The following is a 19,049-nucleotide window of genomic DNA, read 5'->3' on the forward strand; positions in this document are numbered from 1 at the left end:
CTGGAACCAGGAACATACACTGATATTTAAATAGGTTTCAATGGTACAGCTTAGTGTAGACAAATGCTTTCTTATATTTTAATGGGATGAATAATCTAGACCTACCTATCTGAATCAAGTGTTTCGGTTGGTTGTAGAATTTGTGATGGATCCTGGTGTTTAATTACTGGTACTGAAAAGCCTGCATAATTTTCAGCTAACAGTATTTGAGACAATACCGGCAAAAACAGCTTTCTATGTCTTTAGTTGAAAAAATCTAGATGAAGGACTTACTCACCTAAACCACTGAATATGGGTGTGTGGCATGGATTCCAGAATGTAATCCCATCTCGAGGCCCATCGAATGGTCTTTTCCTCCTGAAAACAAAAGAGCTCATCAAGTACACGGTTGTGCCTGATCTTATGGATTGTCAAATATACTGACTGGTATTAATGCAATCCCTTACAAGCAATCCTATTCATTTCAACCATGGAAAGAACGAACTACTGAGTCTTCAAGGATTGTCAAACTGGATATGGGAGATCAGAGAAATACTGAGCCTATGAAAGGCAGAGAAACCTAGGCTGACTCTACCTGGTTGACACTGCTATAATAACCTTAAGTGATCACAGATCCCATCCTTTATGATTAGAGGTAATACATCCACACAGAATATCTGTTGTTAAAAACAGTGATTTATTTACAAAATACTACATCCAAAAACCTCAATTAAATGAAGGCAGAAAACTATCATCTAAAGCAGTTTATCTGCCTCTGTGTACTTATTGTAAAAAGGGGAAGGAGCACCCTGTAAATCTTTGAATCATGGGGATTAAGGAACAACAATTTTAGGGTTCCGCTAGATGGAAAATCTTACAACTGTGTATATCCAAAATGCTTTAAGTCACTTTGCAGGTAACAGTCACTGAAAAGAGTACTAGCTCCCATAATGAAGACTGTATTAATGTTAGTGTATTCAAAAATAGAGTTCAGTACTAATCAAATAATTCAAATTACACAGACGTAGGAATGTGTAAAAAAAAAAAAAAAAAAAAAAAAAAAAAAAAAAAAAAGGGACAGACACGTAACGATGTGAAGGAATCCTAAACAATGTAAATGGTATAAATAAGTGACTAAGTAGTCACCGAGAACAGACTGTTTGGGCTCCGCTAGAGTACCCAGCAAGGGATGGGTGAGTAACCAGAGTCAACACATATTGTATTGCAGCATTTATTCAGCTCTTACTACTGCAATGTGGCACACTTAAGTGCTTGCCTACATGAGCAGTAAGTTACATCATGGAGGGTGCGTGGTTGTAAAGAGGTCGCCTTTGTTGTTTTAATACTATGTGGGTAATGTTTCAATGTTGTACATGATGGCACTGAATGTGGTTATGCTATGGGGTGCAGCACTTAGCAGTGTGGTGGATCAAGAGGTGTGAGAGATGGGTAGTTTATGGTTTATGGTTTCCAGAAGGCTATCAGCTTTGAGCAGCTCTGCAGGTCCCTTTATGGTATTTCCTATTATCATAGTCTACCTAGCTTTCTACTGCACTAGGTAATACAAACTGGTATTTTGTATATAACTATTGGTCCTGAGCAGGTATGGTAGGAGAGAAAAATGGTGAGGGAGATCTGCTGGGATGGGCTTTGTTACTATCATCCCATGTCTGAATGTTATTGTGAGATGTAAAGATGCAGTAATGATTTATAGCTAGTTGGGATTGGCAGTGGTAGACTAGATTAGAGTCCTCTGGATGGCCAGCACTATGTGACAGATATCTTCAGTAATTCCATGCCTGTTCAAATAGTAATGGCTGGTTTATTGGTTTGCAAAGTTCTGGATAATGGACAAGACCAATAGCATATATATCTTATGTGAGAGTAAGATGACTCAGCTATAGCTGGCTGCCGAATGCAGAGTGTAATGTTATTAGAATTAGTGTGGGTCTGAATTTTTCAAATTAAGCACTGCCTTTCCAGTTATAGGTAGCCAATGGAGTGGATCCAGGACCGGGGTCATGCATTCTCCTGGGTGAGGGCAGAGGAGTCATCTTGCAGCACCATTACGGATTAATTGTATTTCATGTTTGATGAACATAAGTGTGCCAAGGTTGACATTTATCAAGGACATGTCTGAATCCTGGACCAACAGGTTAACAATACCACCAAGACCAAACCTGGGAAGTTTTGTAAGGTTTAGTTACATAATTTAAACTACTTTCATTTCACTCGCCTGTTACTATTGGATGACATACACAGGACTGCCACAGATAACACCATTTGATGCAATCTTAAGGGATATGTAATGATGAAACTATAGCACAACACCACTGTATGAACTACCATCGGTTGTGAAGCAATGTAATTCCCACTACTAGCCCAGACATTGTTTTTCTTCTGCCACAGGTATAGTACTGCTTTTCATGTGATGGAAGCGGCGCAGAAACCAATAAAGTTTAAAAAAAATATATAGAATGTCTGAATCGCTGAATCCACTCTTTATGTTGTTAGAGGGGTCTTGAGTTCTTTGGGCCATATGGTGGTAGGCTGGATCTTTGTCATTGTCCGCAGGTTTCTGTCTTTGCAGTGTTCCGCTTTAGGTGGTTACTTATCATTCATAGATTTATGGCAGCAAGGCAATCAAGTTTTGAGCTGTAGAGGTCATCTGGCCCATCCATTTTAAGAATGATTTGCATGTCTTATGCATAGCTTTAACAGGTGAAGTTGAATTAATAAAGTCTGGTAAGGGCGTTAAGTAGATGTTGAATAATAGTGGGGCTATGATGAACCCCTGAGGGACGTCACAGCTCTGGGTCTGAGGAGCTGATGTGAAGGTTGGTAGTTAATTACACTTTGTCTCATCTGAGGTAAGAAACAATCAATTCCACATTTTCCGAAAGGATGAAGTCTTTGTAGTAGCTTGTGGTTGTGGACAGTGTCAAACGCACTTGATGAATCCAGAAGCAATAGCGTAGCCACTCTGTTCTTATCCAATGTGAGCCTGAGGTCATCCCAGATGGATATGATGCTGGACTCTATCAAATATTTTCCCTATGAATGGTTCATTTGGTTTAGGCCTGTAGTTAGCAGGGTCAAATGGGTCATGGTTTTTCTTTCTGGGGAGTGGTTTAATGTAGGAGGTTTTCATGGGAAGGGTGGGATTGAACATAGTTCAAGGGACTTGTTGAGTAAGCATCTAGCTAACTCCCTGCAAAGGATATCTTTAGAGAATTTTGAAGGAGCCAAGTCTGAAGGTGAGCCTGATGGTCTGCTTGAGATGATAATGTTGGGGAAATGTTTTTCTACACTTACTGCCATCTGTGCCTTATAACCCTGTCTCCAATCCTTGTATGGTCTGTGCTTGTGACAGGTCCCTTTGTTCATTCCACCCAGACATTCATAAACACAGGACACTCAGTCACATCTACATTAATCTGCATACTGAATGGGTCTTCCTGGGCAAGAAGGGTGGAGGGGAACTCTCTTACACTTCAAAGACCAGTGGTCTGCCCTCACATAAAGGACTGATAGCCCCCCCCCCCTCTCCCACAGGGATACTGGCAGACAGGACTGGGCTGGGCTGAAAGGGGAACTTGTGCACTTCAAACCACTCTTTGAATTTTCCCCCACTTCAAAGGCATTTTGGGTATATAAACTGGGTCTCAGACTCCACCAAATCCGACCCTTCTGGATTTACACCTGCACTCTTTCAGAGGAACAGCCTGGCTGCCCAAAGGACTCATCTGGACTGCTTTTCTGAGAAGGACTGCTACCCTCCTGCTTGCTGGAAGGACTCTGCCTTCCCCAAAAGTGCTCTCCAAGGGCTTAGTGAGCTTGCCTCCTGTTTTGAAGTCTCAGGGACAGCAAACGCTTCACCTACAACTTTAAGCTAGTTTTCCGACTTCAGCCTCGCCAGGAATGACTACAGCGACGCCAGCACTGATGTCACAGCTTGCTCCCGCTCCGTAGACATCGCTGCATACAACAACCACTGCCTGCAACGCAAGACCAACATTGACGCGACACTGCTGATGCCACACAGGGTCAACACGACACTGTGAAGCCGACATCACATCTTGACCAAATGGATCCATCGACCCGACGGGTCACAAAGAACTGACGCATCGCCACCGACGCCACACCAGCTTCCCTTGCAATCGGACAGAACTGACGCCTCACCTCTCCCTGCCCCACAGTGCAGAACAGACACCTCATATCCCCGGATGTCGTAAGGGACTGACTCTGCACCGGCCCCAGAGACGCCTCATCTCCCGACTCCATGCAACATTTTTTTTCTTTGTTTTCAAAAGGTACTGTACCTGGGGGTCCGTGCAACTCCGTGACCGGCGCCTGTGGCATTGGATTATTGAGAACGACTCCGTCAACGACACCGTGATAGTCCCATTTTGAGCTGTTGTGTTTCTAAGTGTTTTAGTGGGATTTCATCTTTAAAAATTCTTAACTTTGCTTGTGTACATTGGATTTTCCTCGTTTTTACCTTATTTTATTCAAATAAATATTATATTGTTTTCTAAACCTGTGTGGTGTATTTTTGTGATGTTTTCACTGGGTTACTGTATGATCTGATTTACTGCACAAATACTTTACACGTTGCCTTCTAAGTTAAACCTGTCTGCACTGTGCCAAGCTACCAGAGTGTTAGCACAGGATAATTTGGGTTGTGTTGTGACTTACCCTGACTAGGATTGCGGTCCCTACCTGGACCAGGGTGTAAACCTCTGCCAACTAGAGACCCAATTTCTAACAAGCCCTATCTGAGAATAACAAGAACTGTATGCCCAAACCGGACACTCCTGCTCTCCAAGGTCCCCAATATTTTGAGTGGGAGGAGTGAGGACATATAGCATGCTTCTGTGCCAAAAAGAAATCAGAGGAAGAACCCAGGGAAGTGAACTACCTGCCTTGTTCCATCCTGTATGCCCGAGAGGTGGGTACCTGTTTCTTCGTAAGTGTTTTGGTCAATGGTACAAAAGTTGTAGCCTTACTTGATTTGAGGGGCAGACCGTTATTGATACAAGAGGACAACCACTAGTCACGCCTCTCAGTTTCTGCCTGGAAGGGTCCTAGATATTAGCTGTGTACATGGTGATGTTAGGGCCTATCCTATGACCCGTCTTCAAGTAAAGGCAAGTCAGGGAGAAGTATTACATGTCACTGTAGGGGTATTGCGCAACCTCCCAGAATAGATAATACTTGGTACAGACAATCCGGAGGTTTTGGATATGTTTATGACCTCCCTAGCAGGTGACCACTGTCTCAAACCCCCCACCCCCCTTTCACAAGCACTAGCCACACAAAACGCACTACTCACTCCTTTTCCCTGGGTCATGGATAGGAACTTCAAATATAGATAAACAAATGACGTCACATTGCAACACACCTGGCAAGATGTCAAAGTACGAAGGTGATCCCCATTATCCTTACCCTCGATTCATTATTAATAAGGGCCTGTGATATATGGGGGGGTAAGGAAGGAGACAATTCTCATCTGTTAGACCCTAGGGAGTTCAGGGATCAAATCCTTTTTTTTGCTCATTCTCATTTGTTGGGAGGTCACACAGGGTTCTGAGGACCAGTCAATCCATGCTACGGAATTTTTATTGGCCTGGCATCATAACAGCAATTAAAAGGTATTGCCAAGAAAGTGAGGTTTGTCAGAAAAAGAATCCTTATCGGCCGCCTGCTGTACCCTTGCAAACCTTTCCCATTATCCGGAAACCCTTTAAACGCATTGGTATTGACCTCATTGGCCCGCTTCCAGAGTCCAGCAGAGGCAATCAATATGTACTTGTTCTAGTTATCTATACGGCAAAGAAATCCAGAGTACGGTGAAATATCTTGGATATGTGTTCGATAATGGTCTTATAGAACGCCAGGCGGAAAAGGTACGAGCTATCTCTGAGACTCCCTTTCCTCGTACCAAGCAAGAAGTCAGGGCATTTCTTAAGCTTCTTCGATACTATTGAAGATTTATTCCCAACTATTTGGACATAGATAGACCCCTCACTGACCTTCTTAAGAAAAACACCTCTAGTAAGGAGTTTGAGATCCCATCAAAAAGGTTGTAGAGGGGTTCCTGAAGCTAAAGGAAGCTATTGCTTCCAATCCAGTTTTCACCTCTCCCAATTAAAAAAAAAAAAAAAAATCATCTTTATAGATAGATGCCCCTAAGGTAGTAATTGGGGGCGTGCTGTCTCAAGTAAACAATCAAGGACTTGAAACTCCTATCTTGTTCATCAGCTGCAAACTCGTCCCAAGGGAGCAGAAATATCCCATAACAGAAAATGAGTGTCTGGCCAACAAATGGGCCATAGAGAAGCTGCGGTATTATCTGGAGAGAAGGAATATCCTACTCTATACAGACCATACCCCGTTAAGGTGGATGAGCCGCAACCATGAGAATAACCCCAGGGTTTTGCAGTGGTTTCTTTCTCTCCAGCCTTTTAGGTTTGAGGTGCATCATCGAAAGGGGAAGGACCACGGTAATGCCAACTTTTTGTCCCCCTTTTCCTAGAGCGGGCTCGTATGTTTTCAAGGGTGGGGAGAAGGGAGGAATCGTAGACTGGGTACACCTGGGGTTTGCACTGAGAACTCCGAGACCCCGAATAACGTGCTATTGTGGGACCAGTCATTTCGCTTTAGGGTTTTTGGCTTTCACCTGCTGTATATTATTTTTTTCATTCAAGGAGAGATGTTGGGCATGCAATGAGCCTGAGGAGAATCGCATGGTATAAAACTTTGTATTCTTTGTACTTCTTCTTGGGGTAGCACTTGGGACACATTGTTGTGGTGAAGGTGGCAAGACAGGCCTAGTGAGGAATCCCACAAACAGCGGACTCTCTCCTCCACTCCCGTCCGATATTACTATAAAAGAGAGAAAAAGCCTACCTTACCTGGTAAACTTACCTCTGGCTAATTTCCTTATACCAAGGGCAGTAGATAACTCCAGGCCAGCCAGAAGTGACAACAAAGAGAAGATAAAGAGAGACTTCAAGAAAAGTCTGAAAAACTATACAAACTTGAAACTCCCCATTAAAGCCATACAGACTTACAATCTGAGTCGATCATTATTAACCCGCTTAACCTCACACTGGTGTATGTTTGTCCACTGCAATGGAGATCCAGTGGTAGCAGGTGTGCATGTTTTGAGGTTGCATTTTTTACTGGGGTTCTTTCAAGATGGGAGTTGACTTTGCAGAGGTTTAGTTTTATTTTTCCATTGTCCGCATGAGTATTTGTTGGTTTTGGTGTCTTTGAATTGTTGTTGATGACAGATGTGTTGATCTTCAAAGTGATGATGTTGTGGTCACTCCAATTCACTGGGAGTTCTCCGTAACTGTAGACTGTTCCAATATGACATGCAGCACAGTATGACCAAGCAGAAACAATTTGATGGAGGTTGAAGGCCTTAAGGCTGGTTGTGAAAGCTGTGGCTGTAGTTAGATTTTCTTGTCAAACAATATGTTACGGTCTCCTATAATGTATACATTTGGTTGGTTCAGAGGAGTCTTGTAAACCTTTTAAGCGATTTTTGATCATGGATTTTGTGTTGAAGTGCATTTTAATTGAGTTCCTTCTCTCTTCATATAATGGCGCACTGAAGGGGAATGTGTGTTAGTAAAATGAAATATCATACTTTCTTAATAACTAATTCGACTAGATAACCACTGTAAAGGACAGTGAAATAATGAACAATGTCCAACATACTGCATTTATACTTTTTTTTCATAAAAAACACAGCAATTAAAATGTTGGTATCCACTGTGAGGATTGTGACAAGAAAGAGTATAACTTGGAGTAACAAAGGTTTCTGTGAAGTAGTCATGCCAGAGCAACTGCTTTCAGAAATATTTTCCAGTGACCGGGTAAGACATTTTCCATGCAACAGAAACGTTAACTGTTTTTAAAAAACAAGAGTAATTCAGTAGCAAGGCATACTTGTTCAAATGGATAACATGCATTTACAGTTATGCATTTACATTCAATAAATGAGAGCAATATACTTACATGAAACCTCACGCTATAGGTAAAAGGAATTTTTATCTTTCCTTCCAACTTGTTCTTGATACTCATAGGTGGTCCAGAGCAATCCGGATTGGAAGCATCTGTATGCCTAAAACTGTAGAAGTATGTATTTTTTTTTAAAAAGGGAGTTTTACATAATGTAGAAATATATGCATCCACTTGCAAATCTGTACGTCACATTAAACAAGCATTGGCTATAAAATAAACTATAAGCTGGTACTCTCTCCAACAAGTACAGAGTTTACTGTAATGTTATTTTCCAATAACAAATTCTTTATGGTTGCTCTGATTCCTACCATTTATAATAGGATCACAGAATACTTCAAATAAGATGCCTTCTCATGAAGATTAAATGGGTCTGTAAAATGGAGTTCAAGCAAGAACATGGTGGGTGAAGGAAGTACACCCATAATTAGAGACAATCAAATGTGAAGCACTGGCGTTTTGGGGAATGTTGATTTCTTAATAGTGGTAGGTGTAGGAAACTGCTTCGAGACATTTTGTTCCTTTTGATGGGGACTAACCAAAACACACTTAGTTAAAACCTGAATGGTCCCAATAGGATAGAAAAAGAAGCTGCATAAAAATTTAGGAAGATGAAAAGGGTTGCAACGATCGCACAGTCTCAGTAACTCGTAACAGTATGACCAAATAGGGTAAGGTTTAATTTTAAGGCACGTCAGAAAAGTTAAGGCCCAGGAGGAACTTGAACTGTCATTTATAGGAGGCAAAATGATGAATATTAAAGATGAAGACATAATAGAGAATAGAAGCGGTCAACTCTGGGCTCGACTTAGGGCTGTGATTGTATGAAGAATGAAGTGATCTACTAATGAAGTTGAATGTTCCTCACAGTCCTCAATCCTTTTGCTCCAAGGATTAAAAATGAAATCCTGCCTCAATGTGTCCTTCTTGCACTGTACAAGGTGTGTGAAAGAAGTGGGACGGAGGTGCAAGCAATCTGCCATGGGCCAAACTTAAACTCTCAGTGGGAGATCCCTCACACACACATATGCATGTTTTTCAACATACTAAAAACGGCATATTAAGAACAACCTCAACCTTGAAGCAGTAAGAAGGTTGCCACACACTCCATGTCAATCCTATTATAGGGGAATAAATATATAAATATTACTGGATTCTGCTTTGCCTATGCCATGTTGTTTTGAAAAAGCATTTACAAAATACTTTTATGTTGGATGAAAATGTGCAGGCTTTCTCACCTGCGAGGGCCTATACATTGTTTTCAGCTTGGTACCCGTAAACGAGAATGTTAGATTCTTGTTTGCTCAGCAGAGACATTTTAAGGTTTCCGACTGTTTTTAATGAGAAAGCGAGGCAACCTTTTACAGTTCCTATTATCAGTAGTTTTGCTTTCTCTCATGTAACACCTTCCTTTGCCTATATGAAAAAATGTATAAAAGTAATGTCATTTTGATATGGTTTAACATCATATGCTAAAAACACTGTGAGGGTGAGCCTACATTGGTACGATTTTGATTTCTAACATCCATGTTTTTTTTGTTATTAACAGTCCAGACTTCGAGCAGGCTTGAGAGACTGATTTTTATTAGTCGGGGGCTACACTATTGAACAGATCACTCTTTAGTGCTTGAGTAATAAAAAAGAGATGACATCACTATGCATGTTATACAACTAGGAAAGGCTGCTTTGGAGTGTGGGGAGTAGTAAGCAGATTTTTTTAAAATAGCAAAGACGTCCAAAAGACCATCGGTGCTCTTCTGTAGCACACACGTCTGCTGCATGTACAAAATAAGAACCTGACTCTGTTATGCTAAAATATCCAATTAGGCAAAAAGTCTAAAATACCATACTTTCGCTTGGGGCGTCTGCACGCTCACATCACAAAGTAACAATCCTCAGTGGAACAAGTATAAACACTGACAAAGCCAATAGTTTTGGAGTAGGATAGTTGAAATGTGTAGTCAAATGGGACTAATTTATGCATAAAGAAAACGTTTCTAACAAAACTGGCAAAGACAACAGCCATCTCCCACTGACCTGCACAGCAGAACGGCTGCTGGAAGCTCTGCAGTTACGCCAAAATTAATTAGAGAAAATTAGTGTCAAAAGCTAATTGAGAGAGAAACAAATGTAACTACAGGCCTAGAAACTGATTTTGAGTTGCTAGTATTATCTACTAAGGATAAAACTGAATTCTATGGCAGGACCCGAGGCTCAGCTTATTATTTCCAACTTTGCTGTATTCTCCAAACAGCAGCAACCATTATAATAGTACAACAAACTAGAGAACTGGAGTCCTAAAAAAAAAAAAAAATTAAAAAAACAACAACAACAATTGGCAGTCAAGGCAGTCTATAATTCGCCCTCCTTCTTCGCTGTTCCCTCAGCCAGATAAGAACACTCTATGCCCATACTGACTGTTGTACTAACTGTATTAAATTCACATTATTGAGGCTGACTGAATCATATTTTAGAAAACAGTACTTTGCCTTTGTGCTGTCTGCTTTAATACACTGACCTCTAGATTTGTATCACCAATCTGAGCCATAACCAACAGGTGGTTACTCAATCAGAGACAGAAGTGGCCCACGGCCTCTCTTCTACAGCTGACGCGGCACCTTGCATTGGGGCGACTGCATTATTTCAAATCAGCCCCTTTCTCCATGAGCAATGCGCATCACTATAACATTCTGTAGACAGTAACTGATGCACGTAGCCTGCAGAGACTTGGCAGAAGCAGGATTTGCCATTAGTAGGGTTTTTCACAGCAGATCCAACCCACACGAATGCCTGTTGGGCAGGAGCCCCTCTGAGGGATAAGAATTTGGACACATGTGGGCTGGGATGCTGTTCCAAGAAAACAGGGTCTATGTGTCCTGGCAAGTTCTGCAAGAGCGTTCAATCGCTATTAACTCTATAAAGCAGATTGCCAGTCATTAATTCCTCACTGTAAAAAAACTGTTAAAGATGGAAGGCAAACACCTAATCAGGGACTTACTCAGACCACAGGACTGGATGATGCGTCTCAAACTCAAGGATGCCTACCTGATGGTCCCTATCAACCCTCCATATTGCAGGTTCTTACAATTCTTATGGCTCAATCAGGTGAACGAGTTCACTTCTTTCCCTCTCGGCCTATCTTCAGCATTCATGGTGCTTTACGAAGATACTAAGCCAGAGAGTTCATCACCTATCCTGACCACATCATTATCATGAAGCAGTCAATACAGAGGTTAAACCTACATCCTACAGGATACAGGTTTCATAATCAATTGCAAGTTGCAACTTCAATCAACTCAACAAATGACCTTGTTTGTCTTCATGATCAATTTGTAGAAGAAGTTCTGAAACTGCAGATCAAGCAGATGAATAGCATCAGGAAGGTGCAGAGGAAGCTACTTGGCAAACATTTCAAGAATTCTAGGGCATGAAAGCTTCTACCATTGATCTTTCAAGCTGGTGAGGTCCATGCAACATCAACCTATTGACTAGACTACCAGCTTCCCCGTTACTTCAGCTAGAGACCAGACTCGGGCACAGAGGAGATTCTTTCCTTCAGCAGTGGAGTGGGGTTACGCTACATAAATCACCTAGAGGGCATATAGTCGAAAACTCTGCCTGAAATGGCAAACAACTTTAGGCATTTTTGCCTACAAAACCAGAAAGCAGCAATGGCAGAGTATCTGCCAGGCAAACAGAATAAAATGACAGACTGGCAGTCTAGACATTTCAAGAATTCTAGCACATGAAGGCTTCTACCATGGTTCTTTCAAGCTACCCTGATGCGGTGAGGTTCATGCAGCATCAACCCGTTTACATTTAGACTAGACAACCAGCTTCCCCATTACTTCAGCTGGAAACCAGATTTGGATGCAAGGAGGGAGTGGGGAGATTCTTTCCTTCAGGAGTGGGTGAGGGAGACACATTACTCTTTCTCTCCACTGGCAATGATCAGCAGGATGGCATACCAAGTAAGGAGACAGAAAGCAACCATGATTCTCATTATTATGATTTGGAGATCTCAAGTGTGATTCCAAGTTCTTATGGCACTTTCTTGGGATTTTTCTAATCCCTCTCCCCCCTCTTCCGAACACCCTACTATTTCGGTTACGGCAACATGAACACATTAGGGAAGAGGGGTTCCCGAACCTCATGGTTTGGAGGATCACAAGGGACGATGATCTCTTCCAGTCTTTTCACAACATACTGAATCCATTATTGGAAATCCTGGCCAGAAAGCACGGTCAAACAGTGCAGAGCAGCATGGAAGAGATGGCGCTTGGAACAGGTTTTGGATCCAATGGGGGCAGAAACTGTCCATATCCTAAATTTCCTTTCAGAACGGACAACTAAAGGAAGAGTTAACAGTTCAGCAAACTATTTTGGATCAGCTAGATCGGCATGATACAAACCAATAGACAGAAGAGCTTTGTCGGTTAACATCTGAACTACAAAAGATCATGTTTAGGTGATAGAAGATGCTTGATTTCTTTTAAGGTCATCAAAGGCCAGAGCTTGAATGATGGAAAGCAGTTCAGTACTAAATACCTTAGCACATTGTAAGGACATTCCCTTTTCAATAGCCTACGAAACAAATTAGTTTAAAAAGGTATGCAGCCCCACCCTCCTCTTGGTTGTCTTAAAAGCAAGTCAGGGGTCCCTATATACTTAGGGTGCAATGTACTGGTTTGTGCTACATCTTTAACGAGGGACAATTAGGGATGGTGCACCTTATTACATATAATGTACTGCCCCCCCAAGGCAGACACAAGCTTGTAAAGTTACTGAAAGATTGAGCGGCTGTTTGAAGCAGCCACATAGTCTTTCAGAGATCATGCAGCAAGTGGCTTGCACCTAAAGGGGAGGGGTGGGGGGGAGGGAGCCTCCTGCACACATGTGCAGTGAAGGACTACCACCTCCTGCTGGCGGACCATGGAGGAGTGGGAGATACACGGACACACTTTCCCTCTTTCAGAGGGTGCCCGGAGGAGGGAGGGGGGTTTAGGGGGAGAGGGGCTGGGTGTACGCTCACTGTGTGTCACTTCCTTGTGGCGCACAATCACTGCGTCTCCTGATGGACTCTATGCTTCTGCATTCATATTCACATTGCAGCGCAGAGGCAGAGCGTTTCCTTTATTAGCATGGGTCCGAGCACTATTAAAATTGCTGTGGCATTAACTGTATTACAGAAGGGGATGCACAAACATCCGTGGCTCATTCTGTAACACTACAGTGCCCCAAGTGATGAAAAAAGGCACGTCCACTGTGCCCACATGGCACCATATGAAATATGGTACCAGTGCTTATGAGAACACTGTAGAAGTTCCCAATTACATAACTACATTTAAATATCAAAAAGCAATACATGCAAAACTATAGTATAAAGTGCTCTAGGAAAAAGTTGCAATTACAACTCTTTAATTTGTCTAGGTGTGGAACCACACAGCACACAACAAACAAAAGAAAATAGTTCTACAGTCTTGGTACTCACCTTTTTGGATCTAGCTTAGCAGCAACCAATCTAGCTCCAAGGGCTTCATTTTCCACCACATGGTAATATATATTGATTTCAACATGGTTGAAGATGTAAAAGGTATCTTTGTCGTTGAATTCAGACTAAAATAGAACAAACATTCATTGTTAAGCAAATAAGAAGCAGTCATGAGATTTTAGACCGGTGTCTAGATTTCATCATTATTTCCATTAATACTAAATGCGTAGCGAGTTGGTTTGGAGATCACACATTAAAATGCACTAGGCAGCAGAAAGCAGCTACATCAAGATAAACATCATCAATGAGTAAATAAAGGTTACTTCCTTTAATCACTTCTGATGTTATCTCCATAGCACTCTTTCTTCCAAACCCAAGGGATGTCCACAAGACATCATAATTCCTTTGCCCAGGAAAGATTTTATAAAGGTCTGAAAACCAGCTGCCAACCTGACCATGTATGCACCCAGACCCTGACTGCAAGGATGACCTAGACTACTGCAAGTGGCAGGCTGAACACATTTATCTGCTGCTCCTCAATAGCCATGCATGCAGGTAAGGTAGCAGAGATTTGGGTACCAGCCCCTTCCCTACGGTTGAGACAGGTAGTCAAGCAAACGGTCATGCTCAGCAGCTGTTGGTACCTCCTGTCCAGGGAAATAAGATGACCTGAGTTAGGTTATTCCTAATTTTCTTCAGAACTCTAAGCAAGAGAGGTAGAGGTTGGAGAGTGCACAGAATATCAATGTCCCACGGCAGTCAGAATGAGTCTCCCAGTGACTTTCCTGTAAGTAAATCCAGCCTCCAGTAGTTTCATCAATGGGTGTCTTGACAGAGGCGATCAGAAATAACCAGGGCACCCCACATTGATAAAAGATATCACTTGCTTACTCATGACAGAGATGCCACTAATGAAAAGGCAGCCCACGTCTGCTCAGCTTATTTCCCCTGGCATTCAGAGATCCTGCTAAGTGGTTGGCTACCTAAAAGTTGTACTACTGATCCAGCCAGACGGTTGGCTATCTGAAAGGTGCACAGCGGATCCAGTCACTTCAAGAGACAGGACCACTTTCCATTCTGCTTGTTGCAGTAACACATGGCGGTCAAGTTGTAAGTGAGGACTTGTGCCAGCCTTCCCCCGATGATCGACAGGAAGGCTTTTAAGGTCAGATTAATCACTTGAAGCTCCAGATGACCAAAAGCCTCTGATCTCCACCTTCTCAACCCAGCAGTGATGCAACGGTCACAATCATGAAGTCTGGGTAGGGAAGGGAGAGGCATGCTGCTGTTCAAGTTGCCGCTTGTCTGCCACCACGGAAGGTCCTGAGCCGCCTCCTGCAAGATCTGGATGGAGTTAAAGAGGCAGCTCATGCTGGACCTACTGAAATCTGAAATTCCAATTCAGAGCCTGCATATGTATCCTACATTCAGGGCGAGGAGGATGCATACGGCTAGGAGACCAAGAAGCCTCAGAGTCACCATCATCAATACACAGGATTGAGCCCAAAACATTGGGATCATATTCCTAATGTCCCAGACTCAATGGAGGAAAGGCCTTTAACGCCACTTTGTTCAGAACAACCCAATGAAGGAAACTGTTTGTGTGGGGCTCAGGTGGGACTTTGGCTCGTTAACAGACAAAGCCAAAGATATCAGAAGCACAGTAGTCTTCCAGAGGGGGCTTAAGACTGACTGGAGAGAGCCCGTCTTGAGCCGTTAGTTGTCGAGGTACAGGAGTACATATGTCCTCAAACTTTGAAGATGACACAGAGCACCATCACTTTTGCGAACACTTGAGGGGGTAGAAGAAAGACCGAAGGGAAACATAACAACTTGGAGGTCCTCTGGTCCCACTGTGAACCGCAAGTAACTCCTGTAGGACTGCGGACAGGGTTCTGCAAGTCCAGGGACACTACTCGGTCTCCAGAGTAGGAAGATTCTGAGATAGGATGAGCATTCCTAATATAATTTCCCTCCTCAAAAAGTCATTCAGTGATCAGAGGTCCAGTAAAGGCCTGAGCCTCTGCCCTTCTTTGATACGAGGAAATAGCACATATAGCACCCCTCTCCTCCATCAGAATCTGCTCAATGGCACCATTGGCCAACAGAAAATTTACTTTTTGCAGGAAGATCCCTAAATGGTCCTCTGAGAGTCGCTCTAATATACAGGCTAAATAGGCCCTTAAGGACACGAAAGGCAGGGCATATTGACTTTCCATGATCTGCAAAATCTATCTGCCTAATGTGATGAATCTCCAACTGAGAAGGAAATGTGCCTTGCTACTTACCCGCTGAGTATAAGCTTGGAAGTTGCTGCACAGCAACCCACTAAGAGCTCCTGCACTTGCCCAGGGTCTGCTGATAGGGAAAACAATGTACTATTCGGATTTGACATGTCAATATTCCAATCCCTTAGTTCAGGAAAGGACTTCTGAAATAACTGGCCAACAAACATTAAGCTGTCCCTGAAGTGCAAACAACCCGACCTCTGACCCAAAAGGGCTGGGTCTGCAGTTGCTGCACAGCTTAAGAGGACTAGCGATGCATGTAAACTAGCCCCTTGGAATAACCCTACATTTTCTGTGCTGTTGGCTTGGACTGCATAGTAGGAGACAAGGATCCCAACGATAGCGTTGTGGCTTGACTGTCCTTAAATCTTTTGCGTACCTAATCAGTAGGCAAGTCCAGCTCAGTTTTTGCTGATATATCCAGTCCACTGGAAGAGGCCAAAAGCTCGAGAGCTAGCTTCCACCCATGGACCAAGGTGGGAGTCTAAACTGGCGTCTGTATACACCTGAGAACAGGTCTTAGAAGGTATGTTAAGCGCCGAGGGAGAGCCAACTGGTGGAAGTTCAAATGGAACCCTAAGGACTGTGGGGTCAAGCGTGCAGCTGAGGGAGCCAGAAAACTTAAAAAGCTCTAGCGGGGGTCCTTGAAGGCCTCTATTTGCTGTGGGCTCAATGATGACACAGGTCATAACAGTTCAATTAACGCTTTCGCACCTTCTTGCTTTATGTTAAGTAGCAGGATCAGATCAAGTCCTGCTAAGCTTCCTGACACTTATGATGGGAAAGAGGCTCCTTGAATGAGATCTCGTGCTGCCACCGTGACTTATAGCCAGAGCAGGATCTAGGTTTTGACTGATCTCTCATGTTTAGCGACGTAGCCTTTCACTCCTGCTCCTGGATTATCTTCCAGTGTTTGAGAAAACAGTTATCGCATGACTGGAACCAAAGCACAAGAAACACACATACTGCATTTTTTTTTAGACCAACATCTGGCTCCTGAAATTGCGGCACAGCTTGAATACTATTGTTTTTGGAGAGGGCCTCTTCACTGGCACACTAGTAAATAGTTCTCAAAAAATGTCTGGTGCAAAGGAACTCAAGTCAACCTGTAGGGTGCGCTTATATGAGGCTTCGATGCATCACTTCCGTGATGGTAGGGAATAATTCCACTATGGTACGAAATCACAGCACAGTCACATGGTGCCACCTACTGGCGCATCGGCACATTGCTGGACAATCTTCCTGATCTAGTCTGGTGCCTAGGAATATTTTAAAGGTGAGGAACCTGTATCAGGAAGGATCCATCAGAATGCAGCATGTCACTCAAAGGGCAATTGATGCATCAGACGTGTGGGTCAAAGTGCATGTGGCTCATAAGCTACGGAGGTAAGTGGAACCCGTAACCTGGGTGGAAAAAAACCACAGGGATCCTAGATCCAGGATTGCTTTGAGTGGTAGGTTTTTTTTTTTTAACCGGTGACAACACTTGGGCTGGTGCGTGTGAATATATATATTTCCTTCACACACACATCATGGAATGTTGTACATTGGGGTAGCCAACTCCAAGTGGAAAATCATGGTCTCTGTGAGGAAACCATTAACAATATGGGTGAACAGTTCCAAGCTGCCACTTGGCTGGAAGAATAGGGAAAATACCAGGTGCCAACAGATATGGTGTATGGAAATAGACCGACTAGAGGCGCCAGGAAGTTCTGTGGAGTCCCAGAGTTAGGAAAATTACCACATGGCTTGAATGAACTGTTTCTGCCTTAGGGGACTTGAACACAAACAACCTTACTCAAACATACACTTTGTGCCATAGAAAAGATAAGGTTAATTACCAGCAACAGAGCAAGAACATTCATCCTTCATCTTTTCTTCTTACAGAAAAATATTTTAATTGTCACCTATCACACCCAAACCTAATATACCAGGAAACTCAAATTGCTATAATTAGTAATAAGCTTAACTTCATTGGTACCCCCTTTAGATAAAACCTGTCTCCACTATATATATATAAGAAAAGTAAAAGCACTGCTCAAACATGTTATAAAACTACTCAAATGTGGTATGCTCCTCAAAGAGAGAAATCATACTTGGGTCTGACATTGGTTCGTCTGTAAATGTAACCTAATAAAACAAGATGTGACCTAATTAACTTACATTAATAACACAGGCATCTTTTGGGTGTCCATCTTCGGTTACATAGCAACCGATCGGGAAACCAGGGTTGCAAAACCTCTGCCCATCTTCAACATCATAACACCATGTAACGGGCATATTATCCACAATCCTGCAATATGAATAAGAAAAAATGGGGTAAGACTCTTAGTTTAGCACCAGAGTCAATACATTATTTATATTTTGAAGCACCTACTAAACAAATGCCACGCACGCCATTTATAGCACCATTTTGAAACAGCAAACATGTGCAAATATGTTCATAATAATTGTATCCATAAGTACTTACCTACTGAAATGCTGGGGCAAAATATAAAATAAAAATAAATACATACTAATTGTAAAAAATAAAAAAATAAAAGAACATAAAATTACCAAAATATATTAATAAAATAAATACATACATAAGCTTTATGTACAGCAACACTTGAAAGTTTGAGTTTCTAAATATTTACCTACGCATGCACATGCAGGACTTCATATAATACTGTTTTATATCTCTTATGTTCCATATACATGTACACCTTTCTATGTAGTTATGTATCTACATATTACTTTACTACCACTGTAGATTAAAAAAAACACGAACAAAATCATCAGCTCTCTTCAATTCACTACTCTGTCGCATTCTATCAATATATATTCTATCTCCACCCTCTGCCTCATCCCAAACCTCATTTGACTTCTGTGATTTCCAAACAACACTTTTTAGACTCTAAACTTCTTAATCCCTCCTTTATCCTGTTCAGTCCAACGTACAGACTGACATATCGACCATTTCAATTAAGAGCTTATATTTCCCTTTACTAATGCACCACTAATCCACTGTGGGTTACGGAGTAGCACGCTACTCACAGAAAAGTGCTTCAATATCTCGTCATGGGCAGTAAAGCACTATAGAAACACAATTACAATCTGTTAGCACTAATTATTTTGCCCAAGCTGACGTCTGACATCGAGGTCACCGGGATCACCTATGCAGCGCTGTCACAACGGCATGATACGCATGCTTTAGACCAGTAGCAAAATAATATTCCACGACAGAAGTATTGTGTTCAAATTGTCTCCGTTTTCTA

General features: G+C 42.3%; 1 protein-coding gene across 1 annotated transcript in view; it reads right to left on the minus strand.

Moving 5' to 3' along the window:
- TM9SF2 (transmembrane 9 superfamily member 2) overlaps positions 1-19,049 on the minus strand; it is a 313,007-nt gene that overhangs the window by 198,087 nt on the left and 95,871 nt on the right. Inside the window, exons 5-8 of the mRNA XM_069205078.1 lie at positions 17,956-18,085; positions 13,505-13,629; positions 8,011-8,122; positions 278-357 (exon numbers count right to left, since the gene is read on the minus strand). Of these exons, the coding sequence (XP_069061179.1) occupies positions 278-357; positions 8,011-8,122; positions 13,505-13,629; positions 17,956-18,085 (447 nt within the window). The remainder of the gene's footprint in view (positions 1-277; positions 358-8,010; positions 8,123-13,504; positions 13,630-17,955; positions 18,086-19,049) is intronic.

Source organism: Pleurodeles waltl, chromosome 8 (assembly GCF_031143425.1).
Source record: "Pleurodeles waltl isolate 20211129_DDA chromosome 8, aPleWal1.hap1.20221129, whole genome shotgun sequence".
NCBI lineage: Eukaryota > Metazoa > Chordata > Amphibia > Caudata > Salamandridae > Pleurodeles > Pleurodeles waltl.